The 20,779-nt window shown below is 50.2% G+C and overlaps 1 protein-coding gene and 1 long non-coding RNA gene across 17 annotated transcripts in view; one reads left to right on the top strand and one right to left on the bottom strand.

The window, feature by feature from the left end:
- Window positions 1–20,779, top strand: part of LOC133240452 (uncharacterized) — a 40,558-nt gene that overhangs the window by 414 nt on the left and 19,365 nt on the right. The window contains exon 2 of the long non-coding RNA XR_009734226.1: window positions 3,996–4,070. This is a non-coding gene — a long non-coding RNA (uncharacterized LOC133240452). The remainder of the gene's footprint in view (window positions 1–3,995; window positions 4,071–20,779) is intronic.
- Window positions 1–20,779, bottom strand: part of CHST3 (carbohydrate sulfotransferase 3) — a 37,960-nt gene that overhangs the window by 6,578 nt on the left and 10,603 nt on the right. For 2 of the 16 annotated variants that reach the window (XM_061405256.1, XM_061405259.1), the window contains 3 exons: window positions 12,861–13,014; window positions 2,624–12,005; window positions 1,065–1,286 (listed from right to left, as the gene is read on the bottom strand). In XM_061405256.1, coding sequence (XP_061261240.1) covers window positions 1,065–1,204 — 140 coding nt within the window. In that variant the 5' untranslated portion in view covers window positions 1,205–1,286; window positions 2,624–12,005; window positions 12,861–13,014. The remainder of the gene's footprint in view (window positions 1–1,064; window positions 1,287–2,623; window positions 12,006–12,860; window positions 13,015–20,779) is intronic. The other 14 variants (XM_061405264.1, XM_061405269.1, XM_061405261.1 and 11 more) reach the window with 14 other exon arrangements.

The raw sequence follows: 20,779 nt of genomic DNA, 5'->3' as shown, positions 1-20,779 counted from the left end.
ACCCAGGGAGGGCACCAGCATAATGCCTACTAGCCAGCTGAATTCCTAATCTGCCGATCTTGGTTGATGCTTCTGTGCAAGGGTTGTGCCTGAGAGAGAAGGTCTATAAATCTTTCCATGTATAGCAGGCTCACTAACAGGGCCACTGCACACAGTGGTACACTCCCAACTCTATGCATCCTCCGTGTAGCCTGTGAGAGTGCACACCGCTGGAGTTGAGCAGTACACAACCTGGGCAGCTGAACATGGTAGCCCTGCTGACCAGAGTATCTGTACCAGAACCCTGCCTCATAGTCATCCATGACTTTATTTGGTTACACCAGATCTTAGTTAAGGCATGCGGATCTTTAGTTGCAGCACGACAGATCTAGTTTCCTGACCAGGAGTGGAACCCCAGAGCCCCTGCACTGGGAGAACAGAGTCTTAATCACTGGACCAGCAGGGAAATCTCTCATCCATGACTTTGGATTAGTATAGGAAATATGCTGTTAGTGTGAGGTATCATCCTAGGCCAGGAAGTTAACTAATCATAATAGCAACAGCCAGTAAGCACAGGATACCAACTGTGTGTTAGACACTGGGCTAAATGTTTTTACATTTTATTTAATCTTTACAACAAAGCAGGCCCCATTGTTAGCCATATTTTAGAAGAGGAACTTAAGGCAGAAAAGGGAAATGATTTATCTAAGCTGTCACAGCTAGAAAGGACCAGAATCATGGGAATTCCCTGGCAATCCAGCAGTTAGGACTCTGTGCTTCCACTGCAAGGGGCATGGGTTCCATCCCTGGTCAGGAAACTGAGATCCTGAAAGCTGCATGCTGTGGCCAAAAAAAAAAGGGCGGTCAGAATCAGGATTCCAACTCAGGATGCTTGAGTCCAGAGTCCAAGTCTTACTGCTGTGCGGTCATGAGGACGTGGATATGACCTGCCTGGGCACAGGAGGGGCTCGGTGATGGCTGGCTGAAGGATTGCCTTTCTTGGTCCACAGAGTGAGCCCTGCAGCCACCTCTCTGCCCCCACCCATCCCACCTGGATAAGGAAGACTTGTGTTTGCATCCCTCACCTTGATATGATTTTATTTTCCTTTTCAATGAAGACAAAAACCACCACCACAAAAGCCAGGAAAAGGGCATATTTGCTCCTCATTCTCAGGCTGTGCAGAAAATGTCGGCAGTCCTGGGGCAAAGACAATCCTTTCTCCATGGGGCAGGGTGGGGCCGTGGGCACTCAGCTCAGGGGCACCACTCAGGACGTGGCTCGTCCTTCCTGTGGGGGACACCTGGTCCTGTGGAGAGATGGGCAGTCAGGACACCCTTGTCTATAGTTGAGAACAAATAGGAGCTTTTCCACCAGATGTTTGGGGATCCCAGCCCTGTTTAGCAGCCAGAACTCCAGACCCACTCTCCCAATGGACTGTGCCCCAGAAACTTGAAATCAGGTCATTTAAAATGTTAACGAACCTTCTGATTCATCCATGTAACTTCCATCAAATTTATGCTTTGACCTCATGAGTCAAAGGCAAAAGTACAAACAGAATACTCCTTGCAGTATGTGTTTGCAATAGCAAAAAAGTACAAACATCTAAATAAAAAAATGATGGATTATTATGCAGCCACAAAGAATGAGATGGATCTACTAATGCTGATATGAATAATCTACTATATATAGTTATATATAATGTGTAGATGTTATAGATAAGCGAGCTGCAGACATAGTCTGCATATAGGATAGAGTTTCTTAGCACTATTGACATTTTTCGAAATTCGCTTTTACTGGGGTACAGTTGACTTAGAATGTTAATTTCTGCTGTACAGCAAAGTGAATCAGTTATACGTATATCCACTTTTTTAAAGATTTTGTTCCCATATGCTCTCCTTATTAGTTATCTGTTTTATAGATGGTAGTGTGTGTATGTCAATCCCAATCTCCGAATTTATCCCTCCCCCTCTTTCACCCTTGGTCATGATAAGTTTGTTTTCCACATCTGTGACTGTGTGCTTTGTAAGGTCCTTTGTACCATGTTTTTAGATTGCACATGGAAGCTGTATTAGCTGACATTTGTCATTCTCTGTCTGACTTCCTCAGTATGATAACCTCCAGATCCATCTATGTTGCTGCAAATGGCATTATTTTGTTCTTTTTTATGTCAGCACTGTTGACATTTTGGATCAGATAATTCTTCGTTGTGGGGGCTGTCCTGTACATTGTAGGATGTTTAGTGGCATCCTTGGCCTCTACTCATTAGATATCAGTAGAGTGTCCTCTGCTCAGCTGTGACAATCAGAAATGTCTCCAGACATTGACAGATGTCCTCTGGGTGAGGGGGAGTGGGTAGGGAGGGGTGGGGTGGTGCAAAATCATCCCAGGTTGAGAACCTCTGATGCAGGATGAAAAAAAATTAAGGGAGAGAAAAATATAAATGCTAGATACAAGTGGACTGTGACGGCAGGGAGACACGAGGCCAGTAACAGGAACGGGTAGGTCAGGAGAGAAGGGTGAGGTGAGTCTCAGCATTTACTGCGTAGCATTGCACACTATTAGAAATTTTACCATGTGGATGTATAAATTTTACCATGTGGATGCATAAATGTTTTAAAATTAACTAAAGGTTTTCCACCATACCATGTGAATTTTAGCAAAATCCTTCATACGGCTTGGCCTTCAGGTCTCAGCTTCGTGGGGCAGTTTCCTCCTGGATAGATTAGGGCCCCCTTGGCCCCACCGCATTATGACCTGAGACTCTGTCATAAAGCACACCCACTTGAAATGACTTGTTCAGTGCTGACCATCTCTTTGTGGAGGGCAGGCAGTTGTCTGGGCCCCTCACTATCCCTTAGTACTGGGCCAGGCACACAGGAGGCACTCATGCATGGCTGCTAAATGACAGAATGGTTAAAGGAATAAATGACTCCTAACTGAAACTGTATATATTTTTAAAAGCCAGAGCAAATACACCGTTGCCCAGTGCAGCCTGAATCACCATTGCTTTCATTTATCCTCACCATCAAACACATACCTGTACCCCAAGCCCCCAGATTCCAGCACAACCCCCTCTTCCAAAAGTCTCTCTGTTTCTCCACAAGGACTCTCATCCATGGGAGACAGTCTGCTATAAGTTTAGAAAAGTGTTATTGTGACCTTGTGCATCCGGGAGCATCCTTCTTTCTGGGAAAGATGAATTTTTTCCAAGCTGATATTGACGCTGAGGAGTGGGAGGGCTGAAAGGAGGGTCCCCAGGCTGCAGCTTCATCATACAATGGAAGTGGTTTTAGGGACAACCAGAAAATCTACCCTCTGGGGAAAGCAGTGAGACTCGGGTTCTGCTTATGAGGAGACAGATGTGTACCCTGGCAGCCAAAGCGGAGGGCCTCAGCTGTGCAGGGCAGAGCGGTGGGGGGGCCGGGGGGGCGCAGCAGGCAGCTCACCCTGGCCAAAGGACAGGGTGCTTTGGGAGTATAGGTGGGTAGACATGAGCCAGGAGGGAAGAGGGCTGCAAGGCCAGTTCAAGGGTAACTGAATATTCTTGCCTCTTCCTAATTCTTCTGGGCCATTTCCATGCACTTATTAAATATCTCCTGAGCACCTACTATGTGCCAGTCTAGGCACTGCATCCCACAGCAGGGAACAAGCAGACCCCACCCATGCCCTCATGGGACTTATACTCTGGTTGAAAGAGCCAACTAGAAGGATGTGAGTTGATGAAATTTGTTGACATTTATAAAGTTACTACTCTGTGCCTAGTAGCATGCCAAAGACTTGATTTGTATTTCCTCATCCCACAAAAGCCCTGTTAGATAGTGACCCATTTTACAGATGAGGAAACTGAGGTTGAGAGAGATTAAATAATTTGCCCAAGTTTCCTCCAGCAACAGCCTGATTGTCGCTCCCAAATCTAAGTCATTCCAGCCTCTCGAGGTTCCACAGTGACACCCCCGCTCCACAGCACATATGATTGGACTTTGCAGTTGATGGCGTGTCTGTCTCTCATTCCTAGGCTACAAGTTCTCTGAAGTCCAGACCAGCATCTAGAACAGCACCTGCCATGTACCCACTGCCCAGCAAGTTCCTGGTAAGTCAGCTCACTGAAGCTGCTGACTGGCAGGCGGTCAGCATGTGTTTGCAGAACTCTGGGCAGGGCTGTGTTCCTCACTCACCCAGTTTAGCCTGTGGTGTGTGAGGCCGCCTGTCCTGCTAGGAGGGTGAGACCCAGTACTGAGTGCAGAGCACAGAGGATTGAAATATTGGCTTTCTTCCCTCTAGGCTCTCAGCAGAAAGGGCCCGGATCTGATGATGTGAGGGAAGCAAAGGAGCTAGGACCAGGAGTCCTGGGTTCTTGTTCTTCCTGCTTGTCTAACATGCTGTGTGACACTGTATAAGTGACTTAACCTCTCTGGGCCTCAGTTTCTTTACTGGTAGCATGAAAAGGGTGGTTCCTGCTGTATAATATTGCTCTGAGGAGCAGTATCTGTTGCATGGAGAGGGAGAAAAAGCAGGCATAGGGCACAGGGAGTTGTGTTGGCTGTCCTCTCTCTTCTGGGTCTAACATTTTTGGTACAGTTTACAAAGTTGACTGTGTTGATGACAAAGATCCTGAACCTTCTCCTCCCTTCCCTTCCAGGAAGTGTTTCTATTTTTGACTTGCTGTCCCAGCCCCCTTAGCCCCTGAATAATACAGGGTTCCTGAGAACCTTGCTGACATTGCCCTAAAAGGAAGACACGAGGGTGAAAACTCCCTCCAGATGAAATCCCAGGCAGGCTGTTGGCTCCTCGGCCCTGGTCCAGGCAGGCTGCCCCTAGGGTTAGCTTTGGAAGGCCAGCAGGCAAATGGGCAGTCAGGAGAGGGTGGTTTAGAGATCCCCAGACCCAGGAGGTAGCAGAGGGTCACAGATGCCAGGTCACAGGGTCATGGGGGATGGCCGAGATGGGGGTCATGCACGTGGCCTGCAGGAGGCCCTTTGCAAGAAGTGTGTCCGTGATATCTGCGACACTGGACAAACCCTCCCTAGAGCTGTGGTATCTGCCTTGCTTAGCTCATGGGAAGAATGAAAAATTCTTCCTTTTCTTGGCAGATGCCATCTCTGGGGGAGTACTCGATACCTTTCTTCCCCTCAACACCCAGCAGTAACGCAATAGCCAAAGGAAAAGGTGGTATCCCCCTGCTGGGATGCCAGCAGAGGTCACACTGCCAGGGCAGCAGGGCCAGTGGTGGAGAAGGCCAGGGGCACATGCCGGCTCAGCCTTGCCTGAATGCAGGGGAGCAGGGCAGCTGTCCTGGGCCCAGTTAAACTCAGGACTCAGCTCAGAGTCCCTCCCTGCCCGCTGACCTAATGTGGACCGTCTCCCTTCTCCCTGTCCCTTTTAGCACCTTGCTTGCTCCCTTCTTGGATGGAAATGTGCTTGTTCACTGCCTGTTTCAGCCACTGGCGTGTGAGCTCCCTCTGTATCCCTGCTCCGTGTGCTCCAGGCACAGTAAGTGCCTCTGTAGAATGAATAGTTGAATGCTTTTTCCGAAGAATTTAGCCCACTGTGAGATGCTCAGTTATTCTAAGTTGATGGAAAATACAAAGAGAAAGAAGAAAAAGCCACTGTTCCCTATCTGAGCGAAGCAGGTCTATGCTGTGGCCTGTGCTGCATGTGTGCACTGAGTATTGCTGATGTTTAGTCGCTCAGGCGCGTGCTACTCTTTGTAACCCTATGGACTATGGACTGCCAAGCTCCACTGTCCATGGGGTTTCCCAGGCAAGGGTACCAGTGGGCTGTGCGCTGAGTGCCCCCCAAACAGGGACTGAGTGGATACTACATGCGTACACTACGGGAGTGTGCTACAAGCGTGTACTGCGGGCCAGCCTTTGTGCTTGGGGCTTCACATATGTTAGTCTCGAATTGTCATGACAATCTGGGATACCCTTTTGAGGATAAAGAACCTCGGCCTGTGGCTTTCAGTTCTGTCTCCCCAGCTACGTGGTAGTAGCAGGGAGGGCAGAAAACAGCGGAGGCAGCCCAGGCAACCCCAGTGAGGGAGCCCTGGAAAGAAAGCAGGCGGTGATCTGAGGCCCTACACTCCAGGCACTGGCTTCCCTACCCTGCTCTCCCCTCGGGGCCCTTTCTGCTCAGGCCTCCCTCGTGACCTGGCAAAGGGCCCTCAGCAGAGAACAGTTTTGTACTTGGATGGCTTCCTCCCGTGGAGGAGGTGGGATCCCAGACTCTGCTGTGAATGCTGCTCTGATAAGGGACGGGCCCTGCCAGACATTGCATCAGGCAGCAAAGCTCCACTCCCCTCGCGTGGCTCGCTCCGGGCCAAGAGCACAGTGGGGATCAGGGCCTCTGCTGTGGCAGGCTCTGCTTACAGCCTTTCCGCCGGCAGGAGGAGGAGCTGCCTGGGCTGAGGAAGGCCAGGGGCTGAGACGGAGGAGGGTCCTGGGCAGAGACAGGAGCAGTGAAGCCCATTGTGGGGAAACTCTGAACCTACTCATGAGCTGCAGCCCTGGGGGCCGGGAGGTACCCTGACCATGCCAGGTGCCCAGACACCTAGGAGGGGAGACCTTGGAAGGGCTTCCATGGGTGGCTCTAGATCCCCTTGAATGGAGGCAGGGGGCAGGGCCAGGAGAAGGAGCACGCATGCTCAGAGGCGATCTCTGCTGGGAGGATGCAGGAGTCCATCCAGTGGCCTGTCCAGATGAGGTTCTGTTTCATGTAAGGATATCCAGAGATGGATATCCAACTTAGTGGGCTGTCCAACTTAGTGTCTGACAGGAGAGTAAATGCCCAAGTGCCATTACATGAACCAGGGATGGAAGGAAGAAGAGAAGGCATGAGAGAACAAGGAAGTAGATGGGGACCTGGCTGAGGGATGCTCCCCTGCACAGCCTGGGGGTGTCATTCCTTCCCAAATCCCTCCTGTTCCGGGACTCCAGCTTCCTCTCCTAAAAACAAACCATCTAAAACTTTCTTATGGGCACATGTCCAGCCTCAGCCAAGACAGAGCCAGAGCAGACACTCCCAAGTTGGAGGTGTGTATCATCTGAGCAACAGTGGACATCTAAGAGCTTATGAGAAGCCGTGGGCCAGAGCCATGGGATGGACCAGAGGGCTGAGGGCTAGCCTGGTGTGGTGGTGGGCGTGGGGTTGCCACAGACTCTCAGGGAGCCATCTCTGGAAGGACAGACCCCCGCGGCCCCTCAGCCCTGTTTTCCTGTGTGAGGATGTGGGGGAGAGTGCTCTCTACCCTCATTTGACACAGTCACTTCATCAGGGCCTGCTCAGCTGTGTGAGAAACACATTTTGTGCAAAACGCTGACAGCTGCATGGATACAGGGCCCCAGAGAATAGTCCCCACCCCCCCATCAGCAAAGGTACTTCCCGTGTCTCTCACGCTGGCCCTGGGCCAGGTCAGCGCCGAGCCACTGCTCTAGGCTTTCTAGCCCTTGCCTAGTCAAGGGTTGCAGCAGAGGCTGGTGTCCAGGATGCCCACAGCTGTGCAGCCGGGCAGCCAGGTGAAGAGTCAGTTGGCTTGTTTGGAACTGACCTCTATGTGAGCTGAGACTCATGGCCCAGGATGTGCACCCAGCCTTGGGAGTCCAACGTGTGAGAAGCGCCTTGAGTGTCTCAACAGACGGGGCTGGTTGAGGCAGTGCACTGGCCCAATGAAAGCAAGCCATGCAGGGGTTAAAAACGCTGACGCACAGCTGCAAAGATGGAATATTGAGTGATGATTCTTTACACTTTCTACCTTTTTGTATTTGACTTTTTGACAACCGTACCTAAACCACTTTAATTAAAAAATTTAAAAATCTAATCTGAAGCTTAAAAAGAGAAATGTAAAGTTACTTTGGAAATGGTGTGGGAAATGCAGTGGAGGAAGGAAGGACTGGAGGCTGGGAGACCAGGCTGTCCCTTTTGCGCAGGTCCAGGAGAGGGGAGGTGGTCTGAGCAAGTCGGGAGAGCGTGGAGGAGAGGAGGGAGGGACACACGGGACCTTAAGGAAGTCAGTGTGGGGCCTGTGATGTGCACAGCGTACATGAGCCTGAAGGACGGCGTGCTTAGGAGGAGAAATACGCCAGCCATGAAAGGACACGTCCCATATGCTTCTGGTGGTAAAGAACCCGCCTGCCAATGAAGGAGATGCAGGTTCAATCCCTGGGTAGGGAAGATCCCCTGGAGGAGAGCATGGCAACCCACTCCAGGATTTATGCCTAATCTCATGGACAGAGGGGCCTGGCAGGCTATGGTCCCAGGGTCACAAAGAGTCAGACACGACTGAAGCAACTTAGCCCGCACGCATGCACTTGAGGTGCCTAGAGGAGCCAAATCAGAGAGACAGAAAGGAGAAAGGTGGTTGCCTGACCCTGGGAGTTAGTATTCAATGAGGACACGGTGTCAATTTGGGCAAATGAAAAAGTTCTGGAGATAGACTGTGGTGAAGGCTGCACAACAGTGTGAATGCACTTAATGCCTCGGAACTGTGCACTTAAAAACGGTTAAATAATACATTTTATGGTATATCTGTTTTCCATAGGGGAAAAAAGTGAATTTATAAACAATAGGCAGGGGAAGGAGGGCAGCGGAGGACTCCGGGAGGGTCTGTTGTTCATTCCTTGGACAGCAGCCCCGTATTGTGCTGTGCCCACAGCACCTGGCATGAGGCAGGGCTCGTAATGTTTGTGAGGCGAATGAATTGATTCATAACTCTCTAAGAGTTGGCTGTGGTTTCTCGTAGTTTTTCTTCCCCCATGCTACATGCCAATGCAGGAGACGTGAGACTCAGGTTCAGTTGATGGGTTGGGAAGATCCCCTGGAGGACGGCATGGCAACCCACTCCAATATTCATGCCTGGAGAATGCCATGGACAGAGTAGCCTGGTGGGCTACAGTCCATAGGGTCGTACAGAGTTGGACAGACTGAAGCAACTTAGTGTGTGTGTGCACACACACACTCATACACACACACACACACACACATATATATAGAAAGGGAGAGAGACAGACAGACAGACAAGACAGCCTGGAAAAGCCTGAGCAAATCATACAGGGACTCTCTCCACAACTGTGGCTTCTCTTGACTTCTTTGCTTTTACACGTTGACCTTGATGCCCTGTGACCTTAGGAAAGGAACTTAAACTCGATGGTTTCACTGTTTGTCAGTGGGACACTTACAGCATCTATTGTACACTCAGTGGTCATGAGGAACCCAATGAGAAGATGCTAGGGCAGTGCCTAACCCAAGCCCAAGTCATGATAAATGGTCCTACTTAGGAACCGCTCACCCTGTCTTTACAGATGCAGCAGATTCTGTGGCTTGTGATTGGTGGTGAGTACCGGATTGGTTGCAGTCGGGTGGGGTCTCAGTCTCCTACAAATACCAGGGTGAAGGAAAGTGATGACCTGACCACAGCTAGAAGTATCCCTCAGGCAGAGCCAATATCCTCTCATTTATGGACAGCATTTGGCCCTGGGCATCTTATCCTCACTGTCAGCCTCATCTGGGGATAAACGTGCTGACTTTCCCTGTCCCAGGTACTATAGTCAGCCCCGAAGCAGCAGAGAAACTGGAGAGAGACCCAGAAAGACAACAGGCAGAACCCTTAAGGATGCTCCCTCCCCAGCTTCCCTGTAGATCAGCGCTGCTCACAAATTCCACACGCCCCGCCTGGCCAGGAAGCTCTGAGTGTGCTGATGAGAGTGTGGCTGCAGAATGACAGGAGCCTGGGGTACAGGGGACCCCTGTGGAGGAGCCGGCTCCACTCTGGCTGCAGTGAACAGAGGCAGGAGGCCTCAGAGCTGTCAGGCTGGGGTCAAGTTGAATGCCAGTGGATTTTGCCCCCAGGACATAAATCATGCTGTCGGCAGCAGCTCAGGCCAGAGCCTTATACAAAGCAGCTTGACTTTCCAGCTCTCGTTGTACTTGCCTTCAGCAGTGCAAGTCTGAGAGGGTGTTTCTTTTGGAAAGGTCCAAGGGAAATCTGTCCTGTACCCTACCCTACCAATCAAGAAAAACATGGCTCTTGCCCCAAAAGTGCAGAATGTCAGAACTGGAAAGGGCTTGGAGATTTTCTTACCTACCCTTCCTCATTTTTCATCTGTAGCCATTCAGGCTCAGAGAGGGGAAGTGCTTCACGAAGGCATGACTGGATAGTGACGATACTTGAACCACTACAAGGTCTCCTGCCTCCCAGGTTAGTGATGGCCCTGCCCAACTTTATCACCCTGACTCTCATAGCTTCGCCCATCAGGAACCTCCAGCACAGGGTTGTCAGATAAACAGTACACATTCCACTCCGCAGTCCTATGCCCGGGGCAGACATCACTGATCAGTCATTGTCCTCTTTTCAGCTGAGACTAGATGTGGCCTCACACGCCTTCTCAGTGCAGTGCCAATCCATTAGAGCTGGCGTGTGAGATCAAATCAGCTTGCCTTTCCAACTTTATGGGATCCTTCCTGGCTACCAAACACAGTTCCTTACCACCCTTTGGTTTGCCATTCTGCCATCTGACATCACCCCCCGTGCCAGCCAAGTTGCAAGCCTCCTCTTACACAAACCCTCCATCTGAACATGCCCTGGAGATCTATCCTCCAAACCTTTGATCTAGCACATAAAACCCTTTCGGGTTTCCTTGGTGGCTCAGTGGTAAAGAATCCACCCACCAATGTAGGAGATGCAGGTTAGATCCCTGGGTTGGGAAGATCCCCTGGAGAAGGAATACTAACTCCAGTATTCTTGCCTGAGAAATCCAATGGACAGAGGAGCCTGGTGGGCAACAGTCAACGGGGTCGCAAAGAGTGAGACATGACACAGCAGCTAAACAACAGTAGCAATAAAACCCTTTACTGAACAAAAGCACATATTATAATTAATGGTGAGGTCACTAAGAATAGTTAAAGCATCAAATGGGGGAGCAAAAAGTACTTTTGAAAAGAACTGCAATGGATACAAGGTTCTTATGATTCCACCTTCCTCCCTCGCTTGGCTTTTGCTTTCATGAACGAGAGTAGAGGTAGAGTTACAGAGAGCCTAGGACACTGCACAGAACTGCTGCCAATCCATCCCACACCATGGCTGGCAAAGCTCTTCACACGGCTAATTTTATATTCTTACTCACATACCTTTATATGTTTTCATGAACAAGAGCCAAAACTTTAAAAGTCTTAGGGCTTTCCTACAAAATGTTTCTTGGGTTTTGGGAAAACTTGGGCAAGTCCATAGGAGTGTGCCTTGAGTGTGAACATAATCTGCCATGGGTATTACAGCAGGGAAGGTTGAGGTCAGCTGCCTAAAGAAAGCATATAAAGGGCAAATCAAAATGGGGTGTGGTCCATTAGATTGAAGAACAAAATGTTCTTTAATATTCTGTGTGGGTGAAATTCTGGGCAAACAACTGGCAGAGACTTGGTACTCACCAGGTACCCACATGCTCTTTGCCTTCCCCAGCCCCTCTTGCAATTAGGTTGGGCCAGTGACCAGGTTTTGACCTGTGGGGATGGAGATAGGTTAAAGTGATGTCAGTCACTTGAAGTCCTGGTCCTTAAATTGATCCCAGACACCCCCCGGGTCCTGTCTTCTCTTGCTATGGCAAGACTGGAGGCCACATGTTCCAACTGGCTTACTGCAAGGTGGAAGTGGCCCAGATCCTGAGCTGCTGCTCAGGAGCCACCCTGCCTGCATCAGATGGGATGCAAAATGAGCCTTTTTGTACGGCTGAGCCACCATGACAGGATTTCTGAGATGACTGGAAGAGAAAAAAACTCTCAGTACCTAGGCCCAGGATCCCCTTCCTGCTTTCTCCCACTGACTGACCTTCCTAAGGAGACTTCGAACCTTTCTGCACCTGGAGACTGTCCATGCAAGGGACAGATGGAGAGAGGGGAATTTCTTTTGCTGCCTGGTTTTTTCCCCCAGTCCTGCTGTCTTCAATGCAGAGGACACAGAATTTGGATCCTCCAGGGTAGTCCTCAGTCCCACAGTTTCCTCCAAGCTCCTTGCTGTTAACAGCAGGAAGGGACTTTATTCCTAGCAAAAACAACAACAGAAAAATCAGAAACCCAGCCTCTTCTCTTTTTCACCAGGGAGTTCTGCCTGCCCTCCCAGCACCAGCTCTGTGGGGGAGGAAGGGGCAGGAGAGAGGGCAGCCCCGGGGTCTTAGCCCACACTGACTACTGCTATTGTCTGGGCTGCTCCATGGCTGCCAAGGAGCCCATCTGTATCCAGCCCCTCCTGGAAAGGAGAGGCGGAGGCTGAGGGTGGGGAGAGAGGTCCAGGCTATCGATAGCTAACTGCTCCGAGGACTAAACACAGGCCCCATACTTGCAATCAGTCTTGGCTTGAGTGCCAGCTCTCCCATTTGACGATGATTTAGTCACTAAGTCATATCCAACTCTTGCGACCCCATGGACTGTAGCCCGCCAGGCTCCTCTGTCCATGGGATTCTCCAGGCAAGAATACTAGAGTGGGTTGCCATTTCCGTCTCCATTTATTTAAGCTCTCCCATTTATTCTCTAGTAATTTTAGGGAAGGTATTTAATCACTCTGAGCCTGGGTCATCCCCACAGGGTTGTCATGAACATCAGCTAAGCTGGTGTGAGGCTCTGAAAATAGAGAGGACGGCACACAGGCTGGTTGTTATTACAGGCTTGCACCAGTGTGCGCCTGAGCCTGTCTGTGCTGACTGCACCGCTGGTTCACCCTCTGCGTGTACATCTCCCCCACAGCTGGGCTGTAGGCTGCTGCAGGGGATGGACACTGGCTGATTCCCTTCGCCTTTCCCTACAGAACCAGCCCAGAAAACCCTGGCCTGCTCTAGCTTTGCGGCTGCTGTTACTACTGGCCAAGCCTCTCCTTTGTAGCATGATTTGGAGGGACGCTTACCTAATGCATCAGGCCCCAGGCCTAGACACACCTGGACAGGACGGTTGCCAGTTTTAGGCTTCTCAGCTGGGAGGGCAAGTCAGTTGCAGTTCCTGGGCCAAGTCGATCAGTTGGAAGTGACTGCGTGGAGCGCCGCGTTTGCAAAGGTCGATCTCTGCAGGAAGAGAGTATGGTGACTGCTTGGTGATATCTGCCGTGTCTAGAGGGGTAGCGTGCTGCTACGCATTTGCTGACTCTGCCTGAGCACTGCATTTCGGCCCTGACAGCACGTGAGAGTTATCTGGAGTTTCAGAAATTACTGAGGCCGGGGTCCCACCTCTAGAGATTACAATTGAGTTGGTCTGGGTATGGCTTGGGCATCAGTTGTTTAAAGCTCCCTAGGTGATGGAAGATTGAGAGCCACACCTTAGAGCACCCAGCTTCCTCTTAGAGAGCACCATCTCAGGGCATCTCAGCGGAGCCACTGCCCGGCGTGCACACTAGCTCAGCTTCAAGGCCAGACTGGCAGGGGAGTTGCTGACCGGGGCTCGATACCGGGTGAACATGCCAGTATTCTTGTTTTACTCAGGATACAGTGCTTGGAAGCTTCTAGGTTAGTGTTTGAGTGTTCTGTTTAAAACCAGCCACCCGATACCACGGCATACTGCTCAGCTGTAAAATGGCACAACTTAAATGAATTTGGGAGTATTGAGTGAACAAAGCCAGTTTTAAAAGGTGACATACTGCATGATTTCTTTTCTATAACATTCTTGAAATGACATTATAAGAGAGAAAAACAGATTGTTATTTTTAGGAGTTTAAGAAGGGGTGGGGGTGGAAAGGAAGTGGGCACAACTGTAATACAGCAACATGAGGGGTCCTTGTGGTGACGGAAATGTTCTGAACTTTGGCTGTATCAGCATCAGTATCCTGGTTGTGATATTGCAGGAGTTTTTCACCATTGGGGGAAACCAGGTAAAGGGTTCAAGGGATCTCTGTATTATTTCTTAAAACTGCATGTGTGTCTGTAATTATCTTGAAACAAAAGTGCAATTAAATAGAAAAAAAGAAAACTAGGTTTTGAGGAGATCTTTGTAAAATGCAGCGAGAAGTGAGAGATAAGAATGAGCAGAAATGCATTTCCCGGGGCAGGAGCAGCATAGGAGTTGAGTCCAGTTGGGAACTCCAAGTTTGGCTTTTTGGAATAGCAGGAACTGGCTACTCTCCTGGGGTCTATTCATGTGCAGGGACAAGCTTGGGGGAGGAAGCCCATCCTTAAAATAGGGGAAAAAGAAAGAGGGGGACAGGTCTCTGGAGGGATGACAGGACATCTGAGCCCCCGTCAGCTGGAAGAGCTGGTGTGGATGAGGTGCTCAAACTGGGCTGCCGCATGGCTCAGGGGTCCCAGGGAGGCCTGAGTAGGAGGGTCAGGCGTGGTCCTGAAGCGAGGAGGTCTGGGCAGCATGTGAACTGTGCAGCACTGTCCTCAAGGGTTGGTGATACCTGGCGATCCTGGGTTATCTCTGAACTGCTCATGAGCCTACCATGGGGCAGGGCAAGCGTCAGGATGTTTTGTGGCAATTCTGTAGCTTGCAAGCAAGGAGGAGGAGGAGAAGGGTTTGAGTAACTAAGGTGGAGTGTTTGAAAAGTGAATACATTTGGGAAAGTCCCTAGGGAGCCTCTGGCTGATAAATGCTGATAGTCAACCAGTAAATTCATTTCCTGAGTTCTTGCTTTGGGCCAAGCAAGGGAAGAGGCACTGGGAATAGAGGGGAGGAAGACAGTCTCTGCCCTTGGGGAGCTGAATCGTAACAGAAGTTAATACTTCTAATGAAGCAGCTACTGTTCCAAGTACTTTACACACATGTATAAATGGAGTCCTCAGAACCATCCTGTGAAGAAGGTGCCCCAGTGCCTTCACAGAGAACAGTCACAGCTCCCCCCTCATCCCCATCAAAGCACTCAGCTTGCACTCCGTTGTAAGGTAAAGCTGGGATTTGAACCCAGGAAGTCTGTCTCCGTAGTCCATGGACTCATCCACTGTCTTTAGCACTGAGTGGGCAGATTTGGCCAAAAGGCAGCAGCTGTGTGGCAGGGGGCAGATCAGAGTCCTGGCCAGGGACCGGTCTTCCAAGACCAATACCAACTTGTGCAACTCTGAACAACTCCGGGACCTCTTTATGTCTCACACGCCTTCTCTAAGACACGCATGGCCCTAAACACAAGGCTGCTGGAGGCCCTTCGAGGAAATGTGCTTTGGAGGCACCAGGCCATTGCTGGCCTCCCATGAAATGGGAGCTTAGCGGCCACCCCAGACTGGCTGCAGGTGACAGTGAGTAGAATGCTGCTCCTGGCCCCAGCCCTGTAGTTCCGCACTGCAGCTGGGCTGCTACAGGAGGGCCGGATTCCAGAGACTGAGTGGGCTTGAAAGTCTGAGGCAGCATCATGAAATGCAGAAGGAAGAAGAGGATGGCACCTTGTGGGCACCATTCCTTCAGAATCAAGTTCAAGCTCTTCCACGTGGTGTTCCACCTGGAGATAACCTGGCCCACACTAGCTTTCCAGTTGGTCTCCACACCTACCTCGCTGCAGCCTCCACCCTGGCCAAATGTACCCACGACTAGCAAAGGACGCAAAGACAGAACGTGGCAGAACTGAGATTTGAATCCATGTCTGGTTGGCTGCAAAGTAGGGGCTGTGTGGTGAGGTGGAGGGAGCATGGATTAAGGGGTCAGATGCACCTGAGTTCTTCCTATTCCAGCTCTGCCTTTGTGACCCCAAGTGAGTGCCTCACATTTCTGTGCCTTGTCTATAAAATACGGTTAGTAATATCCCTGTATTAACACCTTATCACAAACTTCGTAGCTTAAAAGCACATATTTATTATCTTGCAGTTCTGAATGTCAAGTCTAAGATCAGTTTCACTGGCCTAAAATCAACAGGCCTGTGCTCCTTCTGGAGTCTTGGGGAGACCTTCTTCCTTGCCTTTTCCCGCTCTCGTGGCTGCCTGTTTTCCATGGCTTGTGGGCCCCTTCATCTGCCTTCAAAGCCAGCAGTGACTGGTTGAGCTTTTCTTAATGCATTACTCAGGCCTCTTCTATAGTTAAATCTCCCTCTTATAAAAGACCCTGCTGATTTTACTGGGCCCACTTGGATAATCCAGGATAATCTTCTTATCTCAAAATCCTTAATCACACTGTAAAGTTCCTTTTACTATGTGGAATAACATGTCCGCAGATGTGGGGATTCATACGTGGAGATCTTGGGTGGGAGGCACATTATTCAGCCTCCCACAGCAGGTGCTACATGAAACGGGTCGCATCAAGTTAAATTCTCAGCGTGGTGTTTAACCAGTAGAAGACTGGTGATGTTTAATGTCAGCTGGGCACGAGAAGCACTTAGCTTTTACAAAATAGTGCCGGGGTTCACTCCGAAAATTTGGGGTTGGGGAAAGTGTCTATGCATTGGAATTTTTATAAGCTCCCTAGTGACTCTGTTGGGCAGCCAGGGTAGGGCTGATTATAGTAAGTGCTGAATTCATGTCAGCAGTTATTCTTATTCCCACAGCTACTTAGCTCCGAGCCTCAGTGCCCAGGAGCTGTTCAATAGACGTTTGTTGAATTAGACTGAGGTGAATCACTCCTGGGGCCCCAAGCTATCCCTGGGATAGCATGGGAGGGGTGAGAGGGCTTCTCACTGCTGCATCACAGGGCCTGAAGAATGAGGTTCTGTGGGCAGACAGATGCCTCGGCCTCTGAATCAACCTCACACCCAGAAGTAGCTGCCTGGGGGGCTGGAGTCTCTCCTCCTCTCCGAAGTCCAGTCAAGGGGCCCAACCAGGCAGAATCCAGTCATCAACGGGCCATTGTTAATGGAACAGAGGGGGCTCTGTGCCCATTTAACACTTCTCTCCCTCACGAAGCTGCTCCCAGCTGAGGGCTGGCTTCTGGAGGACTGCGGAGCTGGGGAGGGGCCCCAAGGCTACGAAGGGAACGAGGGAGGATTCCGGGTGGGGGCTGAGCCCTCTGGTTGGAGGAGCAGAGGCAGCTTGGGACACAGGCCAGTCTCGTAAGTCAGCAGGGTGGAAAGTCTGGGCACTGAAGCGGCCACTCAGGCCAGGAAGAGTTTCCCATTAAAGCTGGGGATCCAGGGACAATGAAACCCACCAGACCCCAATGGGAGCCAGGGGACAGCTTTCTCTGTGGGGTGGTCACACTTGACCTACCTCCTTCCCTTTCCAAAAACAGAAAAGTGAAATCCACACGGTAAATGGTGCCTTTCATTGCCTATAGAACAGTGTTTTCAAAAGGGCTGGGAGGGTTTTATGTTCTGTGGGCTTGGGATTAATAGGCAGGCAATTCAACCAGGGCTGGGTATAAACGTCCTTTTGCTTAGCAGACCTTTTCTGTATTCAGGAGGGTGGATTTCAGGAGGATGGTGTTTAAGATCCCAAAGATAGTGCCTGATCAGTCTCCTCAAAAATGCCAGAGACCTACAGTTCTTGGGCTAAGGCACCAGCAATTCTCATCTGCTGAATATAGCAAATTCTCTGCTCGTTTCTGCCAAGAGAGTACATTGCTTTAAAACATATTCTAGGAGGGTGGGATCTCAAAGATGGGGGCCTGGATCAGCAGCAGCACCTGGGAACTTGATAGAAATGCACATTCTTGCCGCGCCACCCCCCATTCCCAGCCCAAACCATCTCAATCAGAATCTCTCGGGGGTGGGCAGAGGACTGTGTTTATCAAGCTCTGCAGGTGATTCTGATGCACGCTCAAATTTGAAAATCACAGTTACAGAGCCATACGAAACTTCAGGTTGTGGAGTCAGTTTGGTAGGTTGGACAAGCTTTTTTTTTTTTTTAAAGAACCATGAAGGCAGAAAATACCAGAGTGTATTACGGATCTCTAATAAGGATAAGCATGGGTCTCATAAGACTTTTGTTTAGTGACGTGGATGTGTCTCTGTCTGAGGTTTTGGTCCCTAAAGATCGAAAGCTATTGTTCTAGAGCCAGAATGTACTACAGATAGTCCCGGACTTAAGACGGTTGACTTTTAAGATGGTGTGAAAGTGATACACATTTGGTAGAAACCATAATTGAATTGGGGCTAGGCTGTACAATCAGCTGGGGCTTCCAGTCAGCCACATGGTCAGGAGGGTAAACAACCGATACACTTAACAACCATTTACACCCACACAACCATTCTGTTTTAAACTTTCGGTAGAGCTCAATAAACTACAAGAGAGGTTCAACGCTTTCTTATAAAACAGGCTTTGTGCTAGATGACGCTGCCCAATTGTAGCATTCGAGCCACACTAATGTCAGTGTTCTGGACACATTTAAGGCAGGCTAAGGTAAGCTATGATGTGTGGGAGATTAGGTGTATTAAATGCATTTTCAATTTATGATGGATTTATTGGGATGCAACCTCATCATAAATCAAGGAGGATCTGTAATTCAGCCAACTCATTTTTTTGTCTAATTTGTCTGAATTGGGAGGTTTTAAAGATTCCGGCATGAGAGTTCCCTTGCCCCGCACCAGACCCTCAAGTAGATTACTGAACAGATGAGGGGGCCTGCTTTGGGGGCAGACAGCCTCTTTACAACACCGGCCTAAAGCTGAGTTAAACTGTGTGTTTCCCCCATGTTTATAAAACCTTCTGTCCCTCCACTGCTCCCCTTTCTTTATATATATATATATATATGCCTGAGACATATGTGGACCATAGGTAGTCAGTTACATCTGGGTAGTAGATTGAGGGGTGATTTGTTGCTTTCTTCTCAGTGTTTGTCCATTTTACTTGAATTCTGCATGCTGAACATCTTTCATTATTACAAAAATAAAACATATAAAGCCGAGGGTCCATCTCTGTGTGGAAATACAGAAAAGGAAAGCCACTGCCCAAGGCAGAGATAGTGCTGCCCGAAGGGTGCCCAGAGCCCATTCCCGTAGAAGAACCGCACTGCCCTCTCCCACGCCACCCCTCCCCCATCCATGCTCTAGGGCTGAGCTCAGACCTCACAGGTGCCCAGAGCCCATTCCCGTAGAAGAAGCGCACTGCCCCCTCCCACGCTTCAAACTTGTCACCCTCTTAGAGAGCCCTTTGGCGGCTCCAGGTTCTCCAGGCAGCCCTTTGGACCCTGGTTGCCGCCCTTTCTTTCCTTAGCAGCTGAGAAAGGGAGGTTCCAAGAAGCTAAGTGGTCACCCACTTAGCTAAGCCCAAGGTCACCCAGCAGGAGGTACAAGGCTGTGAAGGGATGTGAAGGGCAGGTCTGCTGAAGGCCCTTCTCAGGGACTGGGCTCTCCTAGCGGCACTCATCTCTGCCTTGTGCCATTCTTGGCACTTTCAGATTCATTTTACTGTTTGCTGAACAGCACGGACTGAAGAAGAAAGGAGGGGAGGAGCAGGGAGGAAGGGAAGGGAGTAGAGGCGGGGAGAGGAAAGCGGGTGGGGAGAGGAGCACGCAGGTCTCTGGTTATACTCAGAATAGGAGTGAAGGATGCGCCCTATCTGTGTGCCCCTAGCGGACTCGGAACACTCAGTCTGGCCAAGAGGCGGCATGGTCTGGTCAGATCCCCATCGCCAGGCCCTGACCCCACAGGCCCCGGCTGCGGGCCCCCGCCCAGCCAGACCAGAGGGGAGAATGGACAAGGGGCAGCCTGGAGCCTGGAGGAGCCACTCACTGTAGATGGGGACAACCTCGGGCTGGCTCCCTGGGGCTGCCGGGATGAGGGATGTGAGGGCCTCCGGCTATGCTGCATGGGTGAATCCCAGGTGACCACTGAGGAGTGGGGGCTAGGACGTGGGCAGCCAGCGCAGCTCGTAAGGGACAGCTTATTTTACATTGGTGTGTAGCTGATTAAGTGTTGTGATAGTTTAAGGTGGACAGCAAAGGGACTCAGCCATACATATACACACATGTATCCACTCTCTCCCAAACTCCTCTCCCATCCGGGCGGCCACATAACACTGAGCAGAGATCCCTGTGCTATACGGTAGCTCCTTGCTGGTTAGCCATCTTATTTGCTTTACAGTGTTGTGTTGGTTTCTGCCATACAATGACATGAATCAGCCATAAATATACGTATATCCCCTCCCGCCCTGCCACCCCTATAGGTTATCGCAGAGCACCAGGCTGAGCTCCCTGTGGGTTGCCATTTTAAATATAGCAGTGTGTACATGTCGATCCCAAACTCCCTAACTATCTCTTCCCCCCAAGGCAAACCATAAGTTCTAAAACTGGACAATTTAAAAGCAGCTTATACACAAGAAACTGATAATGCTGGTTGCTTTCGAGGAAAGACCTGGGTGTCTGAGTCAGTCCTGGGAAAGAGGTTTCACCACCATGCATCCTTTTGTACCTTTCCAATTTTATACCGTGGGCCTAGATTAGTTAGTTTGATAAAATTAATAAAACTAAAAATAAAATAAAAGCAGGTGCCAGTTTTCTACCTGTAGAAGGAAAGGCAAAGTTCCTTTGAGGTGAGACTCTCATTTTGGAAGAGTCATCTGAACAGGTTTTCGAATTTAAGCAGAGGCAAAGCCAGAATCCCATCCCAGAAGGAAAACTTGGGGGCGGTGAGAAGCAAAACTACCCCTACAGCCGAACTTAACAGTCTGCTTTCTCTGTGAGAAAAGTGACAGCTCTCCAGAAATTATTTCTTCAGTGGCTGGGCCTGAGACTGACAAGATGGGAGGAGCTGGCTTGGGTCCCCTCCCTCCTGTGCGGAGAGGAAGTGCCAGGAGGAGCCGCCCTGCAGACAGTGGAGTCCTGGGGGATTCCCAGACATGCCTGGGGGAGGGGGGACAAGTGGACTTGTGCTCACCACGTGGGCCTCGGGTATTAAAGGGGACAAGGGACCCCTCAAGGCTGCAGACCCCATAGACCTCTGGGAATGTGGCACCTGTCTGCTGAGAGTAAGGAGGGGGTAACATG

This window comes from Bos javanicus, chromosome 28, assembly GCF_032452875.1.
Source record: "Bos javanicus breed banteng chromosome 28, ARS-OSU_banteng_1.0, whole genome shotgun sequence".
NCBI lineage: Eukaryota > Metazoa > Chordata > Mammalia > Artiodactyla > Bovidae > Bos > Bos javanicus.
The sequence above is the reverse complement of the archived record's forward strand: the minus strand, read 5'-3'. Positions and strand labels throughout refer to the sequence as shown.